The sequence below is a fragment of the Pelobates fuscus genome, chromosome 5 (assembly GCF_036172605.1).
Source record: "Pelobates fuscus isolate aPelFus1 chromosome 5, aPelFus1.pri, whole genome shotgun sequence".
NCBI lineage: Eukaryota > Metazoa > Chordata > Amphibia > Anura > Pelobatidae > Pelobates > Pelobates fuscus.
In genome coordinates, this window is record NC_086321.1 from 366266861 (window position 1) to 366287448 (window position 20588).

The 20588-nt window shown below is 35.8% G+C and overlaps 1 protein-coding gene across 1 annotated transcript in view; it reads right to left on the reverse strand.

Moving 5' to 3' along the window:
- Positions 1-17235: 17235 nt before the first annotated feature.
- The window catches only part of ANKRD40 (ankyrin repeat domain 40), a 34558-nt gene continuing 31205 nt past the window's right edge, over positions 17236-20588 (reverse strand). Inside the window, exons 4-5 of the mRNA XM_063453384.1 lie at positions 19705-19886; positions 17236-17921 (exon numbers count right to left, since the gene is read on the reverse strand). Coding sequence (XP_063309454.1) covers positions 17784-17921; positions 19705-19886 — 320 coding nt within the window. The 3' untranslated portion in view covers positions 17236-17783. The remainder of the gene's footprint in view (positions 17922-19704; positions 19887-20588) is intronic.

Consider the following 20588-nt stretch of genomic DNA (forward strand, 5'->3'; position numbering starts at 1 on the left):
CGGCTCTATACATTATATACTATACATTATACCTCACAGTGTGCCCAGCTCTATACAGTATATACTATACATTATACCTCACGGTGTGCCCAGCTCTATACAGTATATACTATACATTATACCTCACAGTGTGCCCAGCTCTATACATTATATACTATACATTATACCTCACAGTGTGCCCAGCTCTATACATTATATACTATACATTATACCTCACAGTGTGCCCAGCTCTATACATTATATCCCATACATTATACCTCACAGTGTGTCCAGCTCTATACATTACATACTATACATTATACCTCACAGTGTGCCCAGCTCTATACATTATATACTATACATTATACCTCACAGTGTGCTCAGCTCTATACATTATATACTATACATTATACCTCACAGTGTGCCCAGCTCTATACATTATATACTATACATTATACCTCACAGTGTGCCCAGCTCTATACATTATATACTATACATTATACCTCACAGTGTGCCCAGCTCTATACATTACATACTATACATTATACCTCACAGTGTGCCCAGCTCTATACATTATATAATAAACATTATACCTCACAGTGTGCCCAGCTCTATACATTATATAATAAACATTATACCTCACAGTGTGCCCGGCTCTATACATTACATACTATACATTATACCTCACAGTGTGCCCGGTTCTATACATTATACCTCACAGTGTGCCCAGCTCTATACATTATACCTCACAGTGTGCCCAGTTCTATACATTATACAATAAACATTATACCTCACAGTGTGCCCAGCTCTATACATTTTATAATAAACATTATACCGCACAGTGTGCCCAGCTCTATACATTATATACTATACATTATACCTCACAGTGTGCCCAGCTCTATACATTATATACTATACATTAAACCTCACAGTGTGCCCAGTTCTATACATTATATAATAAACATTATACCTCAGTGTGCCCAGCTCTATACATTATATAATAAACATTATACCTCACAGTGTGCCCAGCTCTATACATTATATAATAAACATTATACCTCACAGTGTGCCCAGCTCTATACATTATATAATAAACATTATACCTCACAGTGTGCCCAGCTCTATACATTATATAATAAACATTATACCTCACAGTGTGCCCAGCTCTATACATTATATAATAAACATTATACCTCACAGTGTGTCCAGCTCTATACATTACATACTATACATTATACCTGACAGTGTACCCAGCTCTATACATTATATAAAAAACATTATACCTCACAGTGTGCCCAGCTCTATACATTATATAATAAACATTATACCTCACAGTGTGTCCGGCTCTATACATTATATACTATACATTATACCTGACAGTGTACCCAGCTCTATACATTACATACTATACATTAAACCTCACAGTGTGCCCAGTTCTATACATTATATAATAAACATTATACCTCACAGTGTGCCCAGCTCTATACATTATATAATAAACATTATACCTCACAGTGTGCCCAGCTCTATACATTATATAATAAACATTATACCTCACAGTGTGCCCAGCTCTATACATTATATAATAAACATTATACCTCAGTGTGCCCAGCTCTATACATTATATAATAAACATTATACCTCACAGTGTGTCCAGCTCTATACATTACATACTATACATTATACCTGACAGTGTACCCAGCTCTATACATTATATAATAAACATTATACCTCACAGTGTGCCCAGCTCTATACATTATATAATAAACATTATACCTCACAGTGTGTCCGGCTCTATACATTATATACTATACATTATACCTGACAGTGTACCCAGCTCTATACATTACATACTATACATTAAACCTCACAATGTGCCCAGTTATATACATTATATAATAAACATTATACCTCACAGTGTGCCCAGCTCTATACATTATATAATAAACATTATACCTCACAGTGTGCCCAGCTCTATACATTATATAATAAACATTATACCTCACAGTGTGCCCGGCTCTATACATTACATACTATACATTATACCTCACAGTGTGCCCGGTTCTATACATTATATACTATACATTATACCTCACAGTGTGCCCAGCTCTATACATTATATAATAAACATTGTACCTCACAGTGTGCCCAGCTCTATACATTATATAATAAACATTGTACCTCACAGTGTGCCCAGCTCTATACATTATATAATGAACATTATACCTCACAGTGTGTCCGGCTCTATACATTATATAATGAACATTATACCTCACAGTGTGCCCAGCTCTATACATTATATACTATACATTATACCTCACAGTGTGCCCAGCTCTGTACATTATATACTATACATTATCTCACAGTGTGCCCAGCTCTATACATTATACATTATACCTCACAGTGTGTCCAGCTCTATACATTATATACTATACATTATACCTCACAGTGTGCCCGGCTCTATACATTATATACTATACATTATACCTCACAGTGTGCCCAGCTCTATACAGTATATACTATACATTATACCTCACGGTGTGCCCAGCTCTATACAGTATATACTATACATTATACCTCACAGTGTGCCCAGCTCTATACATTATATACTATACATTATACCTCACAGTGTGCCCAGCTCTATACAGTATATACTATACATTATACCTCACAGTGTGTCCAGCTCTATACAGTATATACTATACATTATACCTCACAGTGTGTCCAGCTCTATACATTATATACTATACATTATACCTCACGGTGTGCCCAGCTCTATACATTATATAATAAACATTATACCTCACAGTGTGCCCAGCTCTATACATTATATACTATACATTATACCTCACAGTGTGCCCGGCTCTATACATTATATACTATACATTATACCTCACAGTGTGCCCAGCTCTGTACATTATATACTATACATTATATCTCACAGTGTGCCCAGCTCTATACATTATATACTATACATTATACCTCACAGTGTGTCCAGCTCTATACATTATATACTATACATTATACCTCACAGTGTGCCCGGCTCTATACATTATATACTATACATTATACCTCACAGTGTGCCCAGCTCTATACAGTATATACTATACATTATACCTCACGGTGTGCCCAGCTCTATACAGTATATACTATACATTATACCTCACAGTGTGCCCAGCTCTATACATTATATACTATACATTATACCTCACAGTGTGCCCAGCTCTATACATTATATACTATACATTATACCTCACAGTGTGCCCAGCTCTATACAGTATATACTATACATTATACCTCACAGTGTGTCCGGCTCTATACATTACATACTATACATTATACCTCACAGTGTGCCCAGCTCTATACATTATATACTATACATTATACCTCACAGTGTGCCCAGCTCTATACATTATATACTATACATTATACCTCACAGTGTGCCCAGCTCTATACATTATATCCCATACATTATACCTCACAGTGTGCCCAGCTCTATACATTATATCCCATACATTATACCTCACAGTGTGCCCAGCTCTATACATTATATACTATACATTATACCTCACAGTGTGCTCAGCTCTATACATTATATACTATACATTATACCTCACAGTGTGCCCAGCTCTATACATTATATACTATACATTATACCTCACAGTGTGCCCAGCTCTATACATTATATACTATACATTATACCTCACAGTGTGCACAGCTCTATACATTACATACTATACATTATACCTCACAGTGTGCCCAGCTCTATACATTATATAATAAACATTATACCTCACAGTGTGCCCAGCTCTATACATTATATAATAAACATTATACCTCACAGTGTGCCCGGCTCTATACATTACATACTATACATTATACCTCACAGTGTGCCCGGTTCTATACATTATACCTCACAGTGTGCCCAGCTCTATACATTATACCTCACAGTGTGCCCAGTTCTATACATTATACAATAAACATTATACCTCACAGTGTGCCCAGCTCTATACATTTTATAATAAACATTATACCGCACAGTGTGCCCAGCACTATACATTATACCTCACAGTGTGCCCAGCTCTATACATTATATACTATACATTAAACCTCACAGTGTGCCCAGTTCTATACATTATATAATAAACATTATACCTCAGTGTGCCCAGCTCTATACATTATATAATAAACATTATACCTCACAGTGTGCCCAGCTCTATACATTATATAATAAACATTATACCTCACAGTGTGCCCAGCTCTATACATTATATAATAAACATTATACCTCACAGTGTGCCCAGCTCTATACATTATATAATAAACATTATACCTCACAGTGTGCCCAGCTCTATACATTATATAATAAACATTATACCTCACAGTGTGTCCAGCTCTATACATTACATACTATACATTATACCTGACAGTGTACCCAGCTCTATACATTATATAATAAACATTATACCTCACAGTGTGCCCAGCTCTATACATTATATAATAAACATTATACCTCACAGTGTGTCCGGCTCTATACATTATATACTATACATTATACCTGACAGTGTACCCAGCTCTATACATTACATACTATACATTAAACCTCACAGTGTGCCCAGTTCTATACATTATATAATAAACATTATACCTCACAGTGTGCCCAGCTCTATACATTATATAATAAACATTATACCTCACAGTGTGCCCAGCTCTATACATTATATAATAAACATTATACCTCAGTGTGCCCAGCTCTATACATTATATAATAAACATTATACCTCACAGTGTGTCCAGCTCTATACATTACATACTATACATTATACCTGACAGTGTACCCAGCTCTATACATTATATAATAAACATTATACCTCACAGTGTGCCCAGCTCTATACATTATATAATAAACATTATACCTCACAGTGTGTCCGGCTCTATACATTATATACTATACATTATACCTGACAGTGTACCCAGCTCTATACATTACATACTATACATTAAACCTCACAATGTGCCCAGTTCTATACATTATATAATAAACATTATACCTCACAGTGTGCCCAGCTCTATACATTATATAATAAACATTATACCTCACAGTGTGCCCAGCTCTATACATTATATAATAAACATTATACCTCACAGTGTGCCCGGCTCTATACATTACATACTATACATTATACCTCACAGTGTGCCCGGTTCTATACATTATATACTATACATTATACCTCACAGTGTGCCCAGCTCTATACATTATATAATAAACATTGTACCTCACAGTGTGCCCAGCTCTATACATTATATAATAAACATTGTACCTCACAGTGTGCCCAGCTCTATACATTATATAATAAACATTATACCTCACAGTGTGTCCGGCTCTATACATTATATAATGAACATTATACCTCACAGTGTGCCCAACTCTATACATTATATAATAAACATTATACCTCACAGTGTGCCCAGCTCTATACATTATACCTCACAGTGTGCCCGGTTCTATACATTATATACTATACATTATACCTCACAGTGTGCCCAGCTCTATACATTATATAATAAACATTATACCTCACAGTGTGTCCAGCTCTATACATTATATACTATACATTATACCTCACAGTGTGCCCAGCTCTGTACATTATATACTATACATTATCTCACAGTGTGCCCAGCTCTATACATTATACATTATACCTCACAGTGTGTCCAGCTCTATACATTATATACTATACATTATACCTCACAGTGTGCCCGGCTCTATACATTATATACTATACATTATACCTCACAGTGTGCCCAGCTCTATACAGTATATACTATACATTATACCTCACGGTGTGCCCAGCTCTATACAGTATATACTATACATTATACCTCACAGTGTGCCCAGCTCTATACATTATATACTATACATTATACCTCACAGTGTGCCCAGCTCTATACAGTATATACTATACATTATACCTCACAGTGTGTCCAGCTCTATACATTATATACTATACATTATACCTCACGGTGTGCCCAGCTCTATACATTATATAATAAACATTATACCTCACAGTGTGCCCAGCTCTATACATTATATAATAAACATTATACCTCACAGTGTACCCGGCTCTATACATTACATACTATACATTATACCTCACAGTGTGCCCAGCTCTATACATTATATAATAAACATTATACCTCACAGTGTGCCCAGCTCTATACATTATATAATAAACATTATACCTCACAGTGTGCCCAGCTCTATACATTATATACTATACATTATACCTCACGGTGTGTCCAGCTCTATACATTATATACTATACATTATACCTCACAGTGTGCCCAGCTCTATACAGTATATACTATACATTATACCTCACAGTGTGTCCAGCTCTATACATTATATAATAAACATTATACCTCACAGTGTGTCCAGCTCTATACATTATATACTATACATTATATCTCACAGTGTGCCCAGCTCTATACATTATATACTATACATTATACCTCACAGTGTGCCCGGCTCTATACATTATATACTATACATTATACCTCACAGTGTGCCCAGCTCTGTACATTATATACTATACATTATATCTCACAGTGTGCCCAGCTCTATACATTATATACTATACATTATACCTCACAGTGTGTCCAGCTCTATACATTATATACTATACATTATACCTCACAGTGTGCCCGGCTCTATACATTATATACTATACATTATACCTCACAGTGTGCCCAGCTCTATACAGTATATACTATACATTATACCTCACGGTGTGCCCAGCTCTATACAGTATATACTATACATTATACCTCACAGTGTGCCCAGCTCTATACATTATATACTATACATTATACCTCACAGTGTGCCCAGCTCTATACATTATATACTATACATTATACCTCACAGTGTGCCCAGCTCTATACATTATATCCCATACATTATACCTCACAGTGTGTCCAGCTCTATACATTACATACTATACATTATACCTCACAGTGTGCCCAGCTCTATACATTATATACTATACATTATACCTCACAGTGTGCTCAGCTCTATACATTATATACTATACATTATACCTCACAGTGTGCCCAGCTCTATACATTATATACTATACATTATACCTCACAGTGTGCCCAGCTCTATACATTATATACTATACATTATACCTCACAGTGTGCCCAGCTCTATACATTACATACTATACATTATACCTCACAGTGTGCCCAGCTCTATACATTATATAATAAACATTATACCTCACAGTGTGCCCAGCTCTATACATTATATAATAAACATTATACCTCACAGTGTGCCCGGCTCTATACATTACATACTATACATTATACCTCACAGTGTGCCCGGTTCTATACATTATACCTCACAGTGTGCCCAGCTCTATACATTATACCTCACAGTGTGCCCAGTTCTATACATTATACAATAAACATTATACCTCACAGTGTGCCCAGCTCTATACATTTTATAATAAACATTATACCGCACAGTGTGCCCAGCTCTATACATTATATACTATACATTATACCTCACAGTGTGCCCAGCTCTATACATTATATACTATACATTAAACCTCACAGTGTGCCCAGTTCTATACATTATATAATAAACATTATACCTCAGTGTGCCCAGCTCTATACATTATATAATAAACATTATACCTCACAGTGTGCCCAGCTCTATACATTATATAATAAACATTATACCTCACAGTGTGCCCAGCTCTATACATTATATAATAAACATTATATCTCACAGTGTGCCCAGCTCTATACATTATATAATAAACATTATACCTCACAGTGTGCCCAGCTCTATACATTATATAATAAACATTATACCTCACAGTGTGTCCAGCTCTATACATTACATACTATACATTATACCTGACAGTGTACCCAGCTCTATACATTATATAAAAAACATTATACCTCACAGTGTGCCCAGCTCTATACATTATATAATAAACATTATACCTCACAGTGTGTCCGGCTCTATACATTATATACTATACATTATACCTGACAGTGTACCCAGCTCTATACATTACATACTATACATTAAACCTCACAGTGTGCCCAGTTCTATACATTATATAATAAACATTATACCTCACAGTGTGCCCAGCTCTATACATTATATAATAAACATTATACCTCACAGTGTGCCCAGCTCTATACATTATATAATAAACATTATACCTCACAGTGTGCCCAGCTCTATACATTATATAATAAACATTATACCTCAGTGTGCCCAGCTCTATACATTATATAATAAACATTATACCTCACAGTGTGTCCAGCTCTATACATTACATACTATACATTATACCTGACAGTGTACCCAGCTCTATACATTATATAATAAACATTATACCTCACAGTGTGCCCAGCTCTATACATTATATAATAAACATTATACCTCACAGTGTGTCCGGCTCTATACATTATATACTATACATTATACCTGACAGTGTACCCAGCTCTATACATTACATACTATACATTAAACCTCACAATGTGCCCAGTTATATACATTATATAATAAACATTATACCTCACAGTGTGCCCAGCTCTATACATTATATAATAAACATTATACCTCACAGTGTGCCCAGCTCTATACATTATATAATAAACATTATACCTCACAGTGTGCCCGGCTCTATACATTACATACTATACATTATACCTCACAGTGTGCCCGGTTCTATACATTATATACTATACATTATACCTCACAGTGTGCCCAGCTCTATACATTATATAATAAACATTGTACCTCACAGTGTGCCCAGCTCTATACATTATATAATAAACATTGTACCTCACAGTGTGCCCAGCTCTATACATTATATAATGAACATTATACCTCACAGTGTGTCCGGCTCTATACATTATATAATGAACATTATACCTCACAGTGTGCCCAGCTCTATACATTATATACTATACATTATACCTCACAGTGTGCCCAGCTCTGTACATTATATACTATACATTATCTCACAGTGTGCCCAGCTCTATACATTATACATTATACCTCACAGTGTGTCCAGCTCTATACATTATATACTATACATTATACCTCACAGTGTGCCCGGCTCTATACATTATATACTATACATTATACCTCACAGTGTGCCCAGCTCTATACAGTATATACTATACATTATACCTCACGGTGTGCCCAGCTCTATACAGTATATACTATACATTATACCTCACAGTGTGCCCAGCTCTATACATTATATACTATACATTATACCTCACAGTGTGCCCAGCTCTATACAGTATATACTATACATTATACCTCACAGTGTGTCCAGCTCTATACATTATATACTATACATTATACCTCACGGTGTGCCCAGCTCTATACATTATATAATAAACATTATACCTCACAGTGTGCCCAGCTCTATACATTATATAATAAACATTATACCTCACAGTGTACCCGGCTCTATACATTACATACTATACATTATACCTCACAGTGTGCCCGGTTCTATACATTATATAATAAACATTATACCTCACAGTGTGCCCAGCTCTATACATTATATAATAAACATTATACCTCACAGTGTGCCCAGCTCTATACATTATATACTATACATTATACCTCACGGTGTGTCCAGCTCTATACATTATATACTATACATTATACCTCACAGTGTGTCCAGCTCTATACATTATATACTATACATTATACCTCACAGTGTGCCCGGCTCTATACATTATATACTATACATTATACCTCACAGTGTGCCCAGCTCTATACAGTATATACTATACATTATACCTCACAGTGTGTCCAGCTCTATACATTATATAATAAACATTATACCTCACAGTGTGTCCAGCTCTATACATTATATACTATACATTATATCTCACAGTGTGCCCAGCTCTATACATTATATACTATACATTATACCTCACAGTGTGCCCGGCTCTATACATAATATACTATACATTATACCTCACAGTGTGCCCAGCTCTGTACATTATATACTATACATTATATCTCACAGTGTGCCCAGCTCTATACATTATATACTATACATTATACCTCACAGTGTGTCCAGCTCTATACATTATATACTATACATTATACCTCACAGTGTGCCCGGCTCTATACATTATATACTATACATTATACCTCACAGTGTGCCCAGCTCTATAGAGTATATACTATACATTATACCTCACGGTGTGCCCAGCTCTATACAGTATATACTATACATTATACCTCACAGTGTGCCCAGCTCTATACATTATATACTATACATTATACCTCACAGTGTGCCCAGCTCTATACATTATATACTATACATTATACCTCACAGTGTGCCCAGCTCTATACATTATATCCCATACATTATACCTCACAGTGTGTCCAGCTCTATACATTACATACTATACATTATACCTCACAGTGTGCCCAGCTCTATACATTATATACTATACATTATACCTCACAGTGTGCTCAGCTCTATACATTATATACTATACATTATACCTCACAGTGTGCCCAGCTCTATACATTATATACTATACATTATACCTCACAGTGTGCCGAGCTCTATACATTATATACTATACATTATACCTCACAGTGTGCCCAGCTCTATACATTACATACTATACATTATACCTCACAGTGTGCCCAGCTCTATACATTATATAATAAACATTATACCTCACAGTGTGACCAGCTCTATACATTATATAATAAACATTATACCTCACAGTGTGCCCGGCTCTATACATTACATACTATACATTATACCTCACAGTGTGCCCGGTTCTATACATTATACCTCACAGTGTGCCCAGCTCTATACATTATACCTCACAGTGTGCCCAGTTCTATACATTATACAATAAACATTATACCTCACAGTGTGCCCAGCTCTATACATTTTATAATAAACATTATACCGCACAGTGTGCCCAGCTCTATACATTATATACTATACATTAAACCTCACAGTGTGCCCAGCTCTATACATTATATACTATACATTAAACCTCACAGTGTGCCCAGTTCTATACATTATATAATAAACATTATACCTCAGTGTGCCCAGCTCTATACATTATATAATAAACATTATACCTCACAGTGTGCCCAGCTCTATACATTATATAATAAACATTATACCTCACAGTGTGCCCAGCTCTATACATTATATAATAAACATTATACCTCACAGTGTGCCCAGCTCTATACATTATATAATAAACATTATACCTCACAGTGTGCCCAGCTCTATACATTATATAATAAACATTATACCTCACAGTGTGTCCAGCTCTATACATTACATACTATACATTATACCTGACAGTGTACCCAGCTCTATACATTATATAATAAACATTATACCTCACAGTGTGCCCAGCTCTATACATTATATAATAAACATTATACCTCACAGTGTGTCCGGCTCTATACATTATATACTATACATTATACCTGACAGTGTACCCAGCTCTATACATTACATACTATACATTAAACCTCACAGTGTGCCCAGTTCTATACATTATATAATAAACATTATACCTCACAGTGTGCCCAGCTCTATACATTATATAATAAACATTATACCTCACAGTGTGCCCAGCTCTATACATTATATAATAAACATTATACCTCACAGTGTGCCCAGCTCTATACATTATATAATAAACATTATACCTCAGTGTGCCCAGCTCTATACATTATATAATAAACATTATACCTCACAGTGTGTCCAGCTCTATACATTACATACTATACATTATACCTGACAGTGTACCCAGCTCTATACATTATATAATAAACATTATACCTCACAGTGTGCCCAGCTCTATACATTATATAATAAACATTATACCTCACAGTGTGTCCGGCTCTATACATTATATACTATACATTATACCTGACAGTGTACCCAGCTCTATACATTACATACTATACATTAAACCTCACAATGTGCCCAGTTCTATACATTATATAATAAACATTATACCTCACAGTGTGCCCAGCTCTATACATTATATAATAAACATTATACCTCACAGTGTGCCCAGCTCTATACATTATATAATAAACATTATACCTCACAGTGTGCCCGGCTCTATACATTACATACTATACATTATACCTCACAGTGTGCCCGGTTCTATACATTATATACTATACATTATACCTCACAGTGTGCCCAGCTCTATACATTATATAATAAACATTGTACCTCACAGTGTGCCCAGCTCTATACATTATATAATAAACATTGTACCTCACAGTGTGCCCAGCTCTATACATTATATAATAAACATTATACCTCACAGTGTGTCCGGCTCTATACATTATATAATGAACATTATACCTCACAGTGTGCCCAGCTCTATACATTATATAATAAACATTATACCTCACAGTGTGCCCAGCTCTATACATTATACCTCACAGTGTGCCCAGCTCTATACATTATATACTATACATTATACCTCACAGTGTGCCCAGCTCTATACATTATATAATAAACATTGTACCTCACAGTGTGCCCAGCTCTATACATTATATAATAAACATTGTACCTCACAGTGTGCCCAGCTCTATACATTATATAATAAACATTATACCTCACAGTGTGTCCGGCTCTATACATTATATAATAAACATTATACCTCACAGTGTGCCCAGCTCTATACATTATATAATAAACATTATACCTCACAGTGTGCCCAGCTCTATACATTATATACTATACATTATACCTCACGGTGTGTCCAGCTCTATACATTATATACTATACATTATACCTCACAGTGTGTCCAGCTCTATACATTATATACTATACATTATACCTCACAGTGTGCCCGGCTCTATACATTATATACTATACATTATACCTCACAGTGTGCCCAGCTCTATACAGTATATACTATACATTATACCTCACAGTGTGTCCAGCTCTATACATTATATAATAAACATTATACCTCACAGCGTGTCCAGCTCTATACATTATTTACTATACATTATATCTCACAGTGTGCCCAGCTCTATACATTATATACTATACATTATACCTCACAGTGTGCCCAGCTCTATACAGTATATACTATACATTATACCTCACAGTGTGCCCAGCTCTATACATTATATAATAAACATTATACCTCACAGTGTGTCCAGCTCTATACATTATATACTATACATTATACCTCACAGTGTGCCCAGCTCTGTACATTATATACTATACATTATACCTCACAGTGTGCCCAGCTCTGTACATTATATACTATACATTATACCTCACAGTGTGCCAAGCTCTATACATTATATAATAAACATTATACCTCACAGTGTGTCCAGCTCTATACATTATATACTATACATTATACCTCACAGTGTGCCCAGCTATGTACATTATATACTATACATTATCTCACAGTGTGCCCAGCTCTATACATTATACATTATACCTCACAGTGTGTCCAGCTCTATACATTATATACTATACATTATACCTCACAGTGTGCCCGGCTCTATACATTATATACTATACATTATACCTCACAGTGTGCCCAGCTCTATACAGTATATACTATACATTATACCTCACGGTGTGCCCAGCTCTATACAGTATATACTATACATTATACCTCACAGTGTGCCCAGCTCTATACATTATATACTATACATTATACCTCACAGTGTGCCCAGCTCTATACAGTATATACTATACATTATACCTCACAGTGTGTCCAGCTCTATACATTATATACTATACATTATACCTCACGGTGTGCCCAGCTCTATACATTATATAATAAACATTATACCTCACAGTGTGCCCAGCTCTATACATTATATAATAAACATTATACCTCACAGTGTACCCGGCTCTATACATTACATACTATACATTATACCTCACAGTGTGCCCGGTTCTATACATTATATAATAAACATTATACCTCACAGTGTGCCCAGCTCTATACATTATATAATAAACATTATACCTCACAGTGTGCCCAGCTCTATACATTATATACTATACATTATACCTCACGGTGTGTCCAGCTCTATACATTATATACTATACATTATACCTCACAGTGTGTCCAGCTCTATACATTATATACTATACATTATACCTCACAGTGTGCCCGGCTCTATACATTATATACTATACATTATACCTCACAGTGTGCCCAGCTCTATACAGTATATACTATACATTATACCTCACAGTGTGTCCAGCTCTATACATTATATAATAAACATTATACCTCACAGTGTGTCCAGCTCTATACATTATATACTATACATTATATCTCACAGTGTGCCCAGCTCTATACATTATATACTATACATTATACCTCACAGTGTGCCCGGCTCTATACATTATATACTATACATTATACCTCACAGTGTGCCCAGCTCTGTACATTATATACTATACATTATATCTCACAGTGTGCCCAGCTCTATACATTATATACTATACATTATACCTCACAGTGTGCCCGGCTCTATACATTATATACTATACATTATACCTCACAGTGTGCCCAGCTCTATACAGTATATACTATACATTATACCTCACGGTGTGCCCAGCTCTATACAGTATATACTATACATTATACCTCACAGTGTGCCCAGCTCTATACATTATATACTATACATTATACCTCACAGTGTGCCCAGCTCTATACATTATATACTATACATTATACCTCACAGTGTGCCCAGCTCTATACAGTATATACTATACATTATACCTCACAGTGTGTCCGGCTCTATACATTACATACTATACATTATACCTCACAGTGTGCCCAGCTCTATACATTATATACTATACATTATACCTCACAGTGTGCCCAGCTCTATACATTATATACTATACATTATACCTCACAGTGTGCCCAGCTCTATACATTATATCCCATACATTATACCTCACAGTGTGTCCAGCTCTATACATTACATACTATACATTATACCTCACAGTGTGCCCAGCTCTATACATTATATACTATACATTATACCTCACAGTGTGCTCAGCTCTATACATTATATACTATACATTATACCTCACAGTGTGCCCAGCTCTATACATTATATACTATACATTATACCTCACAGTGTGCCCAGCTCTATACATTATATACTATACATTATACCTCACAGTGTGCCCAGCTCTATACATTACATACTATACATTATACCTCACAGTGTGCCCAGCTCTATACATTATATAATAAACATTATACCTCACAGTGTGCCCAGCTCTATACATTATATAATAAACATTATACCTCACAGTGTGCCCAGCTCTAAACATTACATACTATACATTATACCTCACGGTGTGCCCAGCTCTATACATTATATACTATACATTATACCTCACAGTGTGTCCAGTTGTACAGGCTGTACAGTACACAGGCAGTATATAATACATTTAATATTTTACAATATTTTCAAAAAGAACTCTTTGATTTCAAAGTCATCCATCATGATGTCCTTTCACCTACGCAGACGGTATTTTTTCCTTATTTTGCCCTTTGGAAAAACACATATCCATGGCTTATCGATCCTCCTCCTCCAGTCACACATTGGGAAGCATAGAAAAAAAAATTGTAAAACTGAACAAATAAAAGAAAATTAAAACTTAAAAAGGAGCAAAATCTTATGAAAAAAACACCACGCAGATCTTTTCACGGTCACAGCAGACCGTCTGTAATGTGTTCTTTTAAAATATCGTGTTTGTGTTGTTTTTCTCATCATTTTTTTTTCACACTTTATTATTTGTGTTGGTTAAAGTGCAGTAAATATGTTCTTATTATTTTTGTGATATATGTCACCTCATATGAGGTTCTTTTTTTAAATTTTTCTTCTTTACTTCTAAAAGTGTTTAAAATGTGGTTTCTGCTTTTGTGAACACAATGCAGTGACAACACTCTACCACTAGGAGTGTTTGAGGGCTGCAGTATACCACAAGGACTTCACAGGTAACTTCTATTTGGACATTCCTTGTAGACTTTGTCTCATCAGTTAAAGATATGGCTCTGTTGTGGAATTGCAATATCTCTAAGGATTCTTTATTGCTTTATACACCAAAAGTCAGATAGCAAACTATTTTCCAGATAGCCGTATAGCCAACTATTAATGGGCACGCCATTAACACATTTATTTTTCATAGTGTGTGTTCTCTACAACAGTGTTCTGCAACCTTTTAGCACCCACAGCCCGGCGAAAAGAGGAGAAATATTTCGCGGACCGGTGTCAGACAGAAATAAAAACCAATGGTATGTGTGAGGGATGCAGTGTGTGAGGGGTGCTGTGTGTGTGTGTGAAGGGTGCAGTTTGTGTGTGTGTTTAGTAGGCAGTGTGTAAGTATGAGGGGCAGGGTATGTGTGTATGAAGGGCGGTGTGCGTGTGTGAGTATGGGGGTCAGTGTGTGTGAGTATGGGGGTCAGTGTGTGTGTGTATAGGGGGCAGTGTTTGTGTGTATGGGGGGCAGTGTTTGTGTATAGGGGAGAATGATTGTGGGCCTGGGGGTTGGAGGGTAGATCAATAAATGTATATATTTTTTTAATTAAAATAAAATAGTAATTTTGATACTCCCTCTCCCTGCTTACCTTTGCCTGGGAAGGGGGACAGTACATAGCAATCCCTGGGGGTACTGTGGAGAAGCCCTGGTGGTCCAGTTGGTAAGAGTGAACTCTAGCAGCCTCAGGAGCTGCTAGAGTTCACTCTTGCGAGATCCGGAGTGCTGCTGTGGTAACCGCGGCAAAGCTCCGAGCTCGCAAGAGGAGAACCCAGTGGAGCTGCAGATTAGAGCTCCCCCTGGTCCTCTCTCCCTTCCCTGCCTGCTGCCAGCATTACAGTGCTAGTGGGCAGGTGAGGGAGATCTCTAATCTCCGCTCCGGTCCTGCAGAGCCGGTAGGGGAGAGGAAGGCACGGATCCCGGTGCTATGATCATAACATCATAGCACCGGGGAAATATTTTGCTGCAATTTATTGCCAGTCCGAGAAAAATTTCACCCAACAGAATAGTCGGGTGAAAGCTTTTGCGGACCGGCGCCAGTCAGTGGACCATTGGTTGAAGACCACTGCTCTACAACAGTTATTAAACACACAAGCATCTTTGAAAGTGTCAGCGAAATGTGATTGAAATACAATATTTCACGATCATAGACAATATTGTAGCTGTTTATTTGTAAACAATAAGTACTTAAATTCCAAAAACTCTGTGCAGTCTTTAACAAAGCATCTTTTCTATAATGTATCTCTTTAAATTGTTGTATTAGGTCAGATTAATTGGTGTCAGTCAGAAAAAGGCTAGACAGGCCCTCCTTAGTACAGAATAAAGGTCATTTTGTTAACGTCCACTGTCAATAAATTAAATATGCCTACAAAGCTACATTTGGGATTTCACACATATTGGAAAGATTGGTTAAGAGCCTGGGTTATAAATTGAAAGCCGGATAGACTACCAAGTAATTTATGTAAAAATAGCCCTACGCCACCCCTGAAATACTGCAAAAACCAGCCGATTAAAAAATAATATGAATTAACGGAATTAGTAAAAAATACTGCTTTCCCCATCTTTAAGTGATTTGTGCTTTTTGAAACGTTTAGCGGATTAATTGTTAGTATTACAGCAGGAACGTTTTTATTGTTCCACGTTTAGTTGGGTTATTAGAATACACTCAGTTTGAACACATGCCTTTGTGTGATGCTATTAGTATGTTAGATGTGAAGCTTTATTGTTGAAACATGGCCGCTCGGCCAGGGTGGCGGCTGTTCGAAACATACTGCTGTCAGTTCGGAGAACGAGTTCCAACTCCTGGAAATCTTGAAGTCTTGCAACATCTTTGTCCTGGAAAAATAAAATAAAAAAAAAACACGATTAGACTATTGATTATTAAAAATAAATTAACGATTTTCTGTAATACATAGAATACTGGACTTCATATCTCCTAAACCAGTGATGGTTAATCTTGGCAACAATTAACTAATTGTTCCGTGAAGCTCGCTACCATGATCACTTCTTCCTTTTAGGAAAAGGGAATAACGCCTTGTCACAACATTAATTTATGATACATTGTGGCATTGTAGTGGTCAGAAAACACCAAAGTAACGAATGACACTGCAGGGCTTACTTTTACCAAATCAAATCAGAATTGCACATTTCCAAAAAATGTGATGATTTGGAAAAATTCTGAATTCTGCTACAGGTTTCTATATGTGTATGTATCGCTCTCATATAACAATATATATATATATATATTTATTTTTTATTCATAATTTCTGAAAATTATGTAATATAAAAGACGCATAACTAGGGAAAATAATGTAATCTCTGGATTTAGCCGTTTTAAGTGTGGTATTAAAAGGTACCCTATTCAGAAAAGTGACAGATCTCACTTAAGATGTAGACGTATAATCTTTTAAAGGTAAAGTAATCCCTTTCTGTTAGTATATTTCCTTGACTTTTTTTTGTTTCTGTGCAATAGAGAATTTCTGTAGATATTTTTGCAGTGGGTGTGGTTTGCACAGCATATTTATCAGGAGAAACTATATTTTTCTTGTGTGTTGCTAAACAAGCCCAGACATGATCCAACCTCTCAAAGGTAAACAGAAAAGTAATTGTTCTTTACAGGTTCCTGAATATTTTGACCATAAGGATCAATATTCAGAATATATGCTACTCTGGAAACGTGTACCCCTCCGTTAAGTAATGGAATACATAGCACCATGCACAACTACATACCTTCAAAAACTTCATACACGTCCAGACTGTCCTATTATGTTGGACAGTCCGTATTTTGGGACACTTTGTTGTCCCGCTTTTGCAAAACCCAGAGACAAGTTCCCCAAAAATGCATGTCATTATAGCAGCTCTGTCACCTCTAATCTGTTTCAATATTGTTCCCTGTGTCTGGATCTCAATTTTCTTTTTTTACTCCGTGTTTACATTTTTATAAAATACATAAGGAAAAGTAGGGACTATTTTTCCTCGGGTGTCGCAGTCCAGTAGATAAAACATGACAATAAGCGGAGCTTAAACAAGGTTCAGGCTTTGGTTTGAATTTACCCATAAGCCATCAGTAAAATCAATCCCACAGAAGGGTGAAACAGCAGACGGCATGGGGCACAGGAGAACAAAATGGCTTCTCCCAGATATTAAAATCTGGTGCAAGAAAGAAAAGACAATTAATGAAAATAAAGGCAAGTGGCCAGGGAGAGTATAATCATTAACATTCTAGGGGCTTAAGAAAAGGTTAAAAAAAAAGAAGAGAAGAAAAAATATCGAGGACGCTTAAACTCTTTTAAAAAAGTATTTAGCTAACAGCAGAGCTTTGTGCTCTACCTCCCAATATTGGGAGGTATGAAACTACTACCGTAAAAAATTTAAAGGGACACACTAAGCACCATCAACCTTATAAATCATTGCACTAGTTATTGTGCAAAGAGGCTATGGGCACTCTTGCGTAAGAGTGGTTACACGAAAACAAGGGTTTTCTATACCAACCATACCGTGTATCCTTATTAGCCACAACGATAATGTAGAAATTCCACTTAAAACTTACCTTAATCACAAAGTGATATATTCTCTGAATCAGTGTGTACACACGCCATATGGGTACATGTTTTATTACCTTTCGAATTATAGTGTTGGGTAGTTTTCTAATTTTCTCCACTTGCTCAGGGCTAACGCCAAGTTCGTAGCAGCACACACGAACCAGTTCACGGTACGTAAGCTCTTCCCTATCCATTTCAACTTCAATGAAGTCATTGTCAACGAGAGTGCTGTTCTGAATTCGCACTTTTAGAACCAACTCTGAAAAGTTAATAGAAGCAAACTTTATTTAAATAAAAAAATAAAAAAAAAGGTTCTGTTACATGTGAGGTTTTCATATAGACAGAAAAATGCCGACATGTATTGCAATAAAACTTCACTTGAATTCCAAAGCAATCAAAATATATTTACCTAAGATAAAGTAGGGTGTGCTTTGTCTTATAAATACCTCTGAAAATATTTTAACAAGTCAGATTATAAACATGACCATATTTGTTGATTCTAAAAGCTGATGTTGCATGCGCATATTAGAAAGAGACGAGTATATGCCTAGGTGCCCTTTCTAGAGGCTTCTGCACATTAATATGTGTTGTTGTTTCATTCATTGTGTATCAAACATATTTTCTTTTATGTCTTTAAAGATTGCGAACACAAATCAGTAAAAACAACAACAAAAAAACACACACAAAAAACAGAATATTAATTTCCAGCTGCCTTGCCCTGAACTTTCACATCACCTGTTGTGATAGTGAAAGGGAACATATTACACAATACACAAGAAATGATCATTACATCAAGTAAAGGTGAATAGATATTCTTCTTCCAGATGTCACCTTCAAACATGTTATAATACATGGATGAGCTTTGGGGGAAAAAACAGAGATTATGATAGGTCCTATTTAAAATAAATGTGTCTAACTCAGGAATAAAATAATGAACTTTTTAAGAAGCTTGCCTCTTCAT